The sequence below is a fragment of the Centruroides vittatus genome, unplaced genomic scaffold (genome assembly GCF_030686945.1).
Source record: "Centruroides vittatus isolate TY-2023 unplaced genomic scaffold, ASM3068694v2 contig_193, whole genome shotgun sequence".
NCBI classification, from domain to species: domain Eukaryota; kingdom Metazoa; phylum Arthropoda; class Arachnida; order Scorpiones; family Buthidae; genus Centruroides; species Centruroides vittatus.
In genome coordinates, this window is record NW_027121185.1 from 540911 (window position 1) to 553233 (window position 12323).

Genomic DNA, 12323 nt, shown 5'->3' on the forward strand with positions numbered 1-12323 from the left:
TCACGTTAATCATTGATGTATGCCATTATTGTTAATAATTAATAATGGTCAACTACTGGCTCAGATTAGCTGTATATGAGAATGGGCTTACCACAGTTTAGACAAACCTTGTTACTGAAAGTGGCCAAACATATGTAATGATTAAAGTGTTTTACTATTTATGATTCGAATTTTAACAGTAATTGGGCTGCAATTTGAAAAAAATTGTAGAGCTATAAATTCCCACTGTCGTCCATCTCTTTTCTTAATCTCGAGAAAAGTGTTAGATAATTTTCTTTATTTAATAACTTAATAAAGTTGCCAGGACAATAATTGTAAAATTAAGACTGTTCTGCAGTAAGACTGTTATTTTTCTTGAGGTGTGAGAAAGGACAAAGAAAGAAAGACTCTTTATTGTATAGTAATAAATTGTTTTATTAATTTTTTTTACGTTTGTTTGAGCAATGAACAAAATCAATGTTGGAAAGTAGATTTGTTAATTTTCTTCAATGTGTTGGTTACAAAAAGTAATATAAAACAAATATAAGAAATATTCATATTTTCAAATTGTAACAGAATATCTGATCTCAGGTCCCTAGTGTGGTAAGCTCTGGAGACCTGAGATTGGATAATTAAAAAAATAAATAAATAAATAAAATAAACAGGAATTATCTGGGAGCTGGTCCATCTGAATATGTTAGGCCCCATCCCTCACCACTTTGTGGCCTGATTTAATCTATAATAGGCTCGATAAAGATTCCCTCTTACCCTCATATTCACCAACACGAGTTAGAGTTAAATCTCGAGTTAACCAATCACTGTTTGTTTTACTTTTAGTACGTGAATGCTCATTGGTTAACTTTTAACTCTAACTTGTGTTCATGAATACAGGGGTTAGTGTCTACAAGGCAGAGTTAAAAAGAATTCATTCCATTATAAACACCAATAATCTAACTTATTACATGAGAAACTCTTAAGCATTCAAACTAAACTGGAAATTTTGTAATAAACACTTACTAAAAACATTAATTTTATGCATTATCCAACACTAATTTACTGTTACAACACTTTTTTTTGACAGAATTATACCAGAAACAAATTTATCTAACCTCCTCAATCAGATATGAAATTCAATCACAAAGTGTTACTTCTGTGACAGAATAATACCCGAACAACCATACTAGACTAATTTTACATGACCAAAATGTACATTTCATGTACTTATGTTCATGTAACTTTACAGGTTTAACAGGCATAAAGTCCTGTAGAGTCATTAACATTACTTTGTGGTCAATGTGAAAGACACATTGTACATTCAAAAAAAAAAAAAAAACAACAACAAAGTAGCATTTGTGACTATTTAAAAATAGTCACAAATGCTACTTTGTTTTTTTAAAATACATTTCCGGTGCTTTATAATACATTTCAATTCATATTAATCAGATTTCATTATGTTACTATTCTACAGAAATCCACTGCCTTAGAACAACACTGAAAACATCTATCATCCATCAGTCTCTAACAGATTCATTGCATTAAAGTTCCATCCAAAAACATGGCTGTCTTTGAAAGGCTATGAACAGCAAAGTCATTCACCATAATGGAAAGCAGTGAATTACTTGGTGTCCAATGCAGATATTTGGGATTGACAGTCATTTTTGAATACAACACATGCCACGTGCCAAATTTGGACTTTCAATCAAAACAAAAATTTTGAGCCATTGGGAAGTGGCACTTTCTGCCGATTTTGGTTTGATAACATCAATGTCATATATAGAAATAAACTCTTATTGATTGTTTTCTGTTTAATCTATGGTTTTAAGTAGTGTTTTATGCATTGCAACATATTCACTGTAATAAAATACAACTGTCCAACCTTAAAGAAATCTTATAATTTATCTTTTCAGTTTTACGGGAACAAATCTCCCTTTATAAAACGCAACTCTACCGCTTCTCTTTTGCATGCATTTTGAGGAATGTATTAAGTCCAAAAGTCGGGTGCGGCCTGTCATTTGAGTTTTTGATGCAATCTTGGAGCTATTCAAGTTAACTATGGCATGAAATTTAAGAAATATTAAATGTTTCACAAAGTTCAGAGCACACTTTACAGCTGTGACCAATAAGCAAACTGACGGCAAAATTTGTATACAGACTATTCAAAGGATGTGGGAAAGGATTTTTCAAAAAAATTTAGTTCAAAAACTTCTGCTAGGGGCTATTTGCCATATATGGTTTGGAATATGGTTTATCATGGAAATGTTGCAACTTTGGCAGATTTAAATGATTGTATTACACTGCACATGTAAAGCATCACCGAAGAGCAGTCGTGGTCCACTGTAAAACGTACTCCTTGTCTTGTCTTAAAATTTGAGACTCAAACAATGGGGAATGCGCATTGAGCAACATTCCTGATGTCAGTAAACAGCTTCTGCAGAAGACATGCCCCTTGCAGAATGAATAAATGTATTTTTGTTTTGTGTATTTTCCTATAAAGTGTCTCTAGTGGAGGTTTTTAAACTAAATTTTATTTGCAAAATCCTTCTCGGTATCCCTTGCATAGTCTGTTTACAGATTTTGGTGTCAATCTGCTTACTGGTTACAGCTACAGAGTGCTCCAAACAGGAAACTTTAATTATGGTCACTCTGTAAATAGATGTTAGAACTGGAAATGAATTAGACTTGTTACAGAATTTCTCACCAAGTAAATTATATCAAAGTCAACATTTAAATCCATAGCATAGGTAGATTGGTCACTAAAGTTAACCCAAGTGTGTCCAGAAGTTCATCCCCCAAGGAACAAAACCCACGTGTAGTGTTTATGTATACCAAGAATGTAAAGGACAAAGTGTCGAAGAGTGCTTTTGTCTTCATGTAGTAAGAAGAGTTTCAACTCAGCGTACATAGTGTACAACCTTTATACATTTGCTATCTTTTATAAGACTGTAATATTAACTGTATTGTAATATTGGATATAGCAACTGTTAGCATTCGTGATACGGAGAAAAATGACATTACATATTTAATTATGTCTGATAAAAACAGTATATATCAAAAATTGGTATGCTAAGGGTAAAATGAAACATTTTTCTGACTAATTGCAATCAAAGTAGTGACAGGTGCAAATGAATCAATTAAACTACATTTTCTCAACTACTATTTGTTCAAAGTACCGTTTTTTTAGTTATACTACACACTTCAAATGTCCATAGTCTACGAATGTTCACACATCAAGAAAAATTACAAGATACCTTCAAAGAGAACAAGAACTTTCATTCAAAAGTAACAATAATTACATGAATTGTGAAACAGTCTAGCTACTCTATTTTTATCAAAATCAAAGTATCTAATTAATAAATAAAAAGCATGTAGATTCTTTAACTTCTAATAGAGAACATCTATTGTCATGTTATTTTTATAATTTTCTAATCACCAAATGCATAATGGAATTGAAAAATCAACAAAAAAGTTTCTTCTTCTACAGATATCAAATTCCTTACATTGGTCTAAGCTTGAGTCCTATTTACGATGCAGTAAATTCCGAGAAATATTATTTTCCACTTGTTAAGTTTAAAAATCCATTAGAAGCTCCTGCAAGAAGATAAAAAGGTTTTGCTTGACCACATAGGGGTTTTTTTTAAGTTTTGCTAGAGAAATTTTGATAAGAGAGATGATTTGCCAAAGATCGCAAAATATCTCCAGATCAGCCAGCCACAAAGAGTGATATACTAAACTAAGTAATTGATCAGAATCAAAAGGAGATCCGCATGCCGACAGTAACACACGCCTAGTCCAAGACCAAATTATGGCAATATTTGTTACACAGCTTCACAGTTCCAATTTGTTTCATGAGTGATGAGTTTGTGCATTCTAACCAAGATTATCCTACAATATTTGACTAAAACATTTTTGGGGAAAAAAATGTGTTACTGTGATACTTTGCCCTCCCCACTCTCCAGACCTTATTAACTTTGATTACTTTGTCTTCCACAAAGTGAAGTTTGCCTTAAAAAGTAGAAATTCCAATACATAATAGAATGCAGTTACAAGGAAGGAACTTTGAAACTTTAGAGTTTCTGAACAAACTACAGAGGTCTAATCTAATCAAATAAATAGATTCACTGTTGGCATAGTTCTGTTGCAATAAAACTTTCCAGACAGATCTTGTATGTCTTCCTTTTTTAAGTTATTTCAGTGATGATATTCCTAACGATTTTCATTAGATACTCTGTTATTGTGAATAACACATTTTAAATTGGTTTTTCCCCAGACAATCAGCACTTCGCATGGCAAGTTTAGCATCGATGACTCATTATCACAGCTCCGTAATTATCTTTTTCAATATTAAACATTGAGAAAATTTAATCTATTGAATGTAAGTTTATTTCAATTCATTTAAGTGCCATCTATCAATGGAATCTACCAAGCATTCCTACCATAAATTGTAGTAAGAAAGTTTACTTCTATTTAATGCTAATTCTAAGCAATGTGTTGAGTTTAAAAATGCACTCAATTGCTAGAAAGATGATAAATTTTTAAATATTTGGCTGTTATAATTGCCTGGATACAACCCATCTGCAGATTTACATTTTAATTTTGTACCGTAATCGTCACTTGATTGCTTTGTTAAATCTTAATATTTAGTAGAAGTGATGAGTGATGCTTATGAGTTATAGTACACTGCGATGCAATTCAAACATCTTAATATATTTTTTAAATATCCCAGAAAACAACAACAAATAGCATTTGAGAAAATTTAGCAAAATTAGATGCGTGTACATGAAATAATTCAAAATGTACAACCAAAATATAGGATCGGCCTCTACGAACTGAATTATCACAGCATATTTTTATTTTATTTATCCTGTAATCACTTTCTGGATATATTTATTTATTGTAAATTATTATTTTACACGAATAAATAAAGAAACCAGAAAAGAATAAAAGAAACATTTCAACTTTGTAAAAATATGAAGTTTCTAGTGACAGATATAATTGATTCAATGATTAGTTAACTTGATGAAACAGCTCACTAAAGGCTATTAATATTGTGTTACTAGTCTCAATCATAACCACAATGGGTGGGATCATGAGGACGGAAGTGCTAACAAGGACAAGGAAAGATTTGAATTTCATTGATTACCATGAGGCTAAGAAATTTTTATGTACGTTTTTATGTACCACGAGGCACTGACATATTGTAGGTGAGACACTCGACTGCAATTGTGCCCCATTACACCCATGCATCCACCCTCATTAAGATCAGTCAATGATTTGAAATCGTCTGAATTTTAACTTAATGAGCCATTAGAAACTTTAATGCTTCAAGATCAGATCTTTAAAACAATGAAAAGTTTAAGACTTCATTAGAACTGACAAAGTTTTGTGAAACACTTTCAACCATTAGAATAGTTTAAGTTGTGTTAAATTTTAATAAAGGTCGGCAAAACTAGCCATTGCTAGGCTAATGCAGTATCCTCCTCTTATCTGCAAACAAGATATGCAGTGGATGCTTGAAATTGCAGATAGTACCAAACCCTAAATTTGCTGTTTTCTTTTCTTATTAACTCGAGAACTTCCCCCTTTTCACTTAACAAAAGCAGTTTATGGCTTCTTGGCAAATCTAAATTGCCATCATCGCCATTCTTGTGCTTTGGGACCATAATTAAGTAAAGGTTACTCAAACACGAGTGCTGCACTATCACAATGGTCAATCTGATAACTGAAATGGCCACTAAGTGATTAATAGGTGGGTAGCACAAATGATATGGATAATTCAGACAAAGGGACAGTTTACATTCAGAGCAGAATGACCCAAGATTTTGTCATGCTACTTGAAACGGCGCACACTTATTTACTTCCGAAATTATACTTTTAATATTTTCTGCCGGTAGCCAATTAACTAGCAATGAATTGCAGGTAACCAATTAGCCTGTGATTAATCACAAGTAACCAAAACCGTAGATAACGGAGGATACTGCATATTGCTGTATGACCATGCAACCAATATAACTGCGTTTTAGAAACTAATTTAGAATAATCTGATAAAGTTCGGTAAGAACAAATAAAAATATGCTCTTGCAAAACAGTCCGCAAAGATTTTTCATTATATTAATACGAGAATAATTTATCCACTGACGGCGATTAGTATTTTGGTTATACTCTGATTCATTGTTAATCAAAGCAACAGAGAAAGTTCTTCATATTAGAATGAGAAATTTTATGATTTTATTAATCTGTTAAATAGATAATTTAGCAGGTTAGAGTTAGATTACAAAACCAAATATAATTAAAAACATGGAATTAAATTTATTGCTCAGAAAGGAAGATAAAAAGTTAAAAATTAAACTAGTAAATTAGTCTTTCTTGAAAGAAAAATTTAATAATAGGGAATTTAACAAAATTTAAAGAAAAAAAGATTGGGAAGAGCTAGAAGGATTTGCAACTACAGAAGAGACAACTGCATAAATTTTAAGTGCCTAAGAAAGGTTATTTAACAGAAAGGAAGCAGAGTGGATGTGATCACCTCGATTTAAAGTAAGTTTATAATTCTTCTAATGAAAATTATAACAAAATTCTAAAGCCATCTTGATATACCTACCTGAACCGCCGGGAGAGACGATGTCGAAATCTTGAATCCCGGGTACTAAATGAGCCACGTATATCAATTTCACGCGTTCGTTCAGATCGGCTCGACACATCAGTGCAAATGCTTGAACCAATTCACGAAAATTAATCAGGTTGTCTTGATTCTCATCCATTACCTAAAATGTGCATCGATAAAACAAAATTATGGAAACTACCTTGAAAATCCACAATTTGCATGCAATTTGCAGAAAGATAAACTTTTGAACCTTGTATATTCTCAGAGCTAAATATTCGTATTTTTGACCATGTCCCCAGGGTGAAAGGAGCGTGAAAAAGCGCTTGAACTGTTCGAAATCTAAGCGATACATTTCATAAAATGGCAGGGTTGGATCGTATTTTTCTTGGCATGTGACGATCGAGCCTCTACCCCAATACTGTTGACTCAGTTGTTCTTCCTAAAAATAAAAATCAATTCCTTTCTTAGTCAACAATTCAAAATTTAAGTTATGAATATTTCTATCATACCTTCATTACTGTAAATAGTTCCTGTAATTCTGCAGGAGTGAATGAATTACTAATGAAATTATCAGACAAAACGCTTCGCACTGTACTCTTCATTGCAGTTTCTTCCAAATTCTAATTAATAATAAATATATTTGAAAAAATAATATAATACAGAAAATGTAGAGTAATCAAACAGTTTTTACCAGGAGTAGACTTTGGTAACAGCAGTGAAGAATTTCAAATTTTGTCCCCAAATTCCATATCGAATAAATATTCAACATTTAAGTGCTTCTTGTTACAAGGTGTCTGAAAAGCACCGTGCAGCATGAAATTTGTAATGGCATTAAACTTATACGTGTGGCATTGTATAAGAGACCTAACTCACAGGTCCCATGTCTCCACTCTGCAATAGATAACGTTATTGCTAACTCACATGTTCCAGTTTTTGGAAGACTTCTTTGCCAATTGCAAACTCTTTCATAGAATCTTATCTGCTAGGTGTCTGGACATTTCTCCCCAAATTTTGGGGAACATTTCTGTCATTTGCCGTAAGAGAAACTGCAATATCATATTTAAAAATTCAAGTCAGATGATCTGCCAAATTACCAGGCTATATAATATGGCTAAGGTAATAAGTAATTTGTCTACAGGTGACTTTAATCGAAAATTGAGTTTGTGGCATTGTTGTTTATATGTAAAACTCCACTTTTATCAAAACGTTATGCAAGTACAACAGTAACTTTTCAGAGACCCTGTATTTGTAGCAAGGTAATAACAAATGTGACAGGTTCTTAGCAATGCTAAGTCTACTCCTCGCAAGTAAACTTCATTTTATTGCCCATTATATATAAATGTAAAGCAAAGAACTACCTGTACAACTCTTAATCTGTGCTTCAATCTAAGACGTTCAATCATTCCTGATGATATGAACCCATACTTGGCATACGATTCGTATATAAGTTCGGAAATATCGACCTTTTTCTGATTTAAAAATGTATTAGTTTTAATATTACTGTTTTTTTAGGCAGAATACTAAATAGAATTTAAACTTACAACTGAACTCTTTATATTAGCAGGTAAGTAAGTATTCCTGTGCACCATATGAGGAAGTGTAGCATTGGCATTCGTAATGTTTCCTAAATATTGGCAAAGAGCGGTCATTGCTTCTCCGTCGTCTTTACAATTCATTAATGCTTCTTGATTCGCTTCGAGAACGGAGAGCGAGACTTGAAAGACTACCTATAAAAAGCGTTTCTGAACTTATAAATATATTATTATGAACTATATAAAGATAAATCAATCAAAGTAATCTCACTTTTGCTCCATCGTAGAAAAAACAATCGACAATATTCACTGCCGCATCGAATGGAATAACACTAAATACAAATGACAAACATGCTTTCAGGTCACTGACTATATTGAAAATTATTATGACTATTATAATTCATCTACCTTAAAAATATAGTCAGCAGCCAAGACAGGGATATCATAGATAAAACGCCAAGAGGTTCTAATTTGGTGTATAATTCTGGTAAATGATCTTTTGTTAGGTCTTCAAGAACACCTTAATAAAAAGATAACAATATGAGAACATTAAAATGCAGTCAAAACCCATTTATACATTTCTTGATTGTAGATTTTCTTAATTATATGTTAAATGTTTTCTGCATTGTACTTTCTCCATTATCAAACACTTCAGTTATATGAATTGGCTCTCATACATGGTGTTGAGATACAACAGAGAACATCGATAAATTCATGTCATTTATATCCATCAGACATGAAAAGAAAGTCAAATTTATTAACTTTAGAAAAGTAAAAATAATTAAAATCAACTGCAATGCTAATACTGCAGTTAGAGAAGGTATTATGCATAGTGATGCACTGAATGTGTAAATCAATTTCCCGACTGCCGGAACAAGAAACAAACATCCGCCTTCAAAATGTAATACCAGCAAGTCGACATTGAAAACTGTAAATTACGATATTTTGTCTGCTCAAAATATAAAAATTTGGGCACCGAAAGAAAGAAACATTGCCACATATTGAAGAAATGGATAAAAGCAAAAGTGGAACAGAACGAAAAAACTAATAACCTGAAAACTACATCTTTGCGCAAAAAGTTGTTCATTTATAACGAGTCGATTGCATGTAATGACCAAATTTTTTTTTATCATTACATAATAATGTGCATAAAAATAAACAAAGAAAGTATTAAATTAACATTAATAAATACAGTTGAGAATCCCATTAGCAAATTACTCCACCAGTCTGACAAGTCGAACATTTGAGCAAATTTTTTAAATGTACCATATATGACTTGATTTCACACTGTTTTACTTTTCCTTTTGTATGCTGTTCAAATGTATTACATGTCTAGTAAATTGAAATCTTTGTAGAGGATTATTCAAACATACAGTGGGTACATTCCAGTGTACAGTACATCAGACTTAGCCACCACTGATGCACTGGCAAAAGATTTAATAAGCTTTTACTAAAACATCAGGCAACCTAACAAGACAGTGGAAGTGAATGGTTCTATATTGGAATTTGCAGACCTATTTTGTCAAAATAACTTTACATTAATTTGGATGAGTAATAAAAATAATGTTATAACCGTAAAGATGGCAGTATTGCTTTGTCAATTTCTTTACCGTATCCATGACAATGGGTGTAGTAAGCATCGGTCAGTGACCTAACAAACTCATCAGTCAACATCAGAACATATTTTAATATATTGTAATCAGTTTGCCAATATGGTGTTTGATGAACATACAGAATGTAAATCTGTGCAACATTAATTCTGAAATCAATTAATTAGTGGCTTCTCTTGTACATTTTTCTCAGTTCCCTAATACTGCAAAAAAGTAATACATGCAAATGGAGTTTGAACATAAGTATAATGTAAAATATAACTAACATACCTTGATCGATAAGTGCACCGACAACTTTTGTGTTGTAGTAATCGGGTAACAGTCTTTCACAGAGAGCAACTAATAACCAAAACGATTCCTCTTCAGACGCGTAAAGCAATAAAACGGACGTAACTATATTCATCGCTTGACAGTAACCTGTATATTAAGTCATTTATTTAATTCATTTTGTATAAATGGCATAAAATTTTTAATGTACAAAATATATATCTAACCGATGTTAGGATTTCTCCAGGCATATGCAGTCAGAACGCGCCTCAGGGCATCAATTCCGACCGAAGACTGGAAGGCCGGATGCTCGGGAAGAGATCGATGAACATCCCTTTCGATCTCTTCGGCGGCCAGTGTCGATTTTCCCAACGACTGATCCACTAGCCACCTGTAATACCCCGGATTTGTTTCCATCTACAGAAATATCCATTCCATTAATTATGCGACAAGTAATAATATTAAAAACTCTGTTTCCGACTCGTACTTCGTTAACAGCACCGCTGTACTGCAGCCATATTTCGCCTCTCAGTTTGTCCGGAATTCCTTTCAATACCAATTCTCTCGTCTTACTCGTTCTGTATGTACAAATTCCTCTAAAGATAAAAAAGTCATTTCATTACCAGAACTTAGAAGTTCCCTAAATAGTATCAAGTTTATGCAGTCATTTTCTATTAAAGCCTCATTACAATCCTATCAATATTAGTAATTTGTGAGGTTCCTATATCAAATCAAGATAACCAATTTGATACATCAGGATGACACCTAACCTTATTGAGAATTAACAAACTCAATCCAAATAAGTGGAATGTTTATCTATTTTTGTGGGAAGTGCACGGCCATTAAAGGAAGGAGACAGGATATTACCTTTTACTTAAAACTAAATTTAATTTAATTAGTTATAATGGTTTACACTTTGCATTTCCAGATGAGTGTTATTTAGAGTGATGCACAGTTGAGAAACAAGTCTGAGTCACATATCTGTGGCATAAATATCATTTGGCACACTGGTTTGATGAGTGGAAAATTGACTTCAAAGACAAAGATTGCTTTCTGGCTGATAGATTTGCAACAATAGAAACTTCAATGTTGTATTAAATAGCACACAAAAAACTGGATATTTATTGAATCTATAGCAAAACACGAAAAATCCAACAAGAAACGCTTAAGGAGTAAATAAATACCACTGCCATACGCTACAAGGATACTTATGCCATCTCTTTGGCATGGAAATCACTATTTGAAAACTCTTCGAGAGAATCCAACACGTAATGTATTTTATTAAGTTTCATTCTTAGAGTTTATTTAATGTGTTCTTACCATACAAGCGGCCACCTCCTTGTGCACAGCAAGTGACTGCTCACATGCACGGTTCTTCATTTTTTGAAATATACATTCTATTTTGTTTTCCTTTTTAAACTATTTAACACTTTCTGGTTAAAATATGGGAATGTACCAGTAATTTTGTAATCCTTACTCTAAACGTGCCTGCTTGCATCTCCTATGGCAATCATCCTTTTGTAAGTAGTTTTCTTCTAGCTCTATCTACTGACAAAAATTTTTAGATTGGAATTTGAAATTGATATTACTATTTTGCAACTTTTATCAAATTTTTTCAGAACAAAAGGTTTTCCTGCCATTTTTTTCTTTGAAGTTTTACTATTATTATTAAATAATTTAATGTTTTGTTCTTTTAAAATGTAAATACAAATATGCAAATAAGTACAAACATCAAATTATTGCACATTAAATAGTTTCAACAAATAGTTACATATTTTATGTCAAATTAAATGGAAAAAAAAAACAATCTTTAATATAAACTAGATGTAACAACCATAAAGTTATATGCTTTCAAATGAAGATTTTAATAAAGGTCAAAAAAAGGTTAGTCCACAGAATCATGACACCTAATGGGTAAGACCAGAAAGTCTTAACCTGATTATGACTCGAAAATGGCTAAAAATCCAAAGATCAGTTGATTATCTATATACAGCTTTACATAATATATGAACGTCGATTGACGAACAAGACTCGTAATCACTTCTTCAATGGCGTTAAGAGTGGCATCCGATTTTACAGTTTGTAACGAAACAAACATATCAAAAATTGAATAAAATTAATTTAGTCATTTCTGTATAGTCACTACACCAGACTAAAAAATAAATGAAATGTGATGTACGCAGTCGTTATAAGACTAAAAACATTACAATTAACAGAATGATCAGTCCTCCTTTTGACTAACTCGTGATTATAAAAAGCATTGGACTGCATTCTAAAATATCAGGTGCCATCAATGCTAAGTGAGCATATATTTACCTCACAGCAAAACAATTC

The 12323-nt window shown here is 32.3% G+C and overlaps 1 protein-coding gene across 1 annotated transcript in view; it reads right to left on the bottom strand.

Annotated features, from left to right (window-relative positions):
* Tbc1d8-9 (TBC1 domain family member 8/9) overlaps positions 1 to 12323 on the bottom strand; it is a 40823-nt gene that overhangs the window by 3907 nt on the left and 24593 nt on the right. Inside the window, exons 15-24 of the mRNA XM_067264814.1 lie at positions 10477 to 10585; positions 10217 to 10406; positions 9993 to 10139; positions 8521 to 8632; positions 8384 to 8444; positions 8122 to 8307; positions 7939 to 8049; positions 7090 to 7200; positions 6831 to 7019; positions 6578 to 6740 (exon numbers count right to left, since the gene is read on the bottom strand). Of these exons, the coding sequence (XP_067120915.1) occupies positions 6578 to 6740; positions 6831 to 7019; positions 7090 to 7200; positions 7939 to 8049; positions 8122 to 8307; positions 8384 to 8444; positions 8521 to 8632; positions 9993 to 10139; positions 10217 to 10406; positions 10477 to 10585 (1379 nt within the window). The remainder of the gene's footprint in view (positions 1 to 6577; positions 6741 to 6830; positions 7020 to 7089; positions 7201 to 7938; positions 8050 to 8121; positions 8308 to 8383; positions 8445 to 8520; positions 8633 to 9992; positions 10140 to 10216; positions 10407 to 10476; positions 10586 to 12323) is intronic.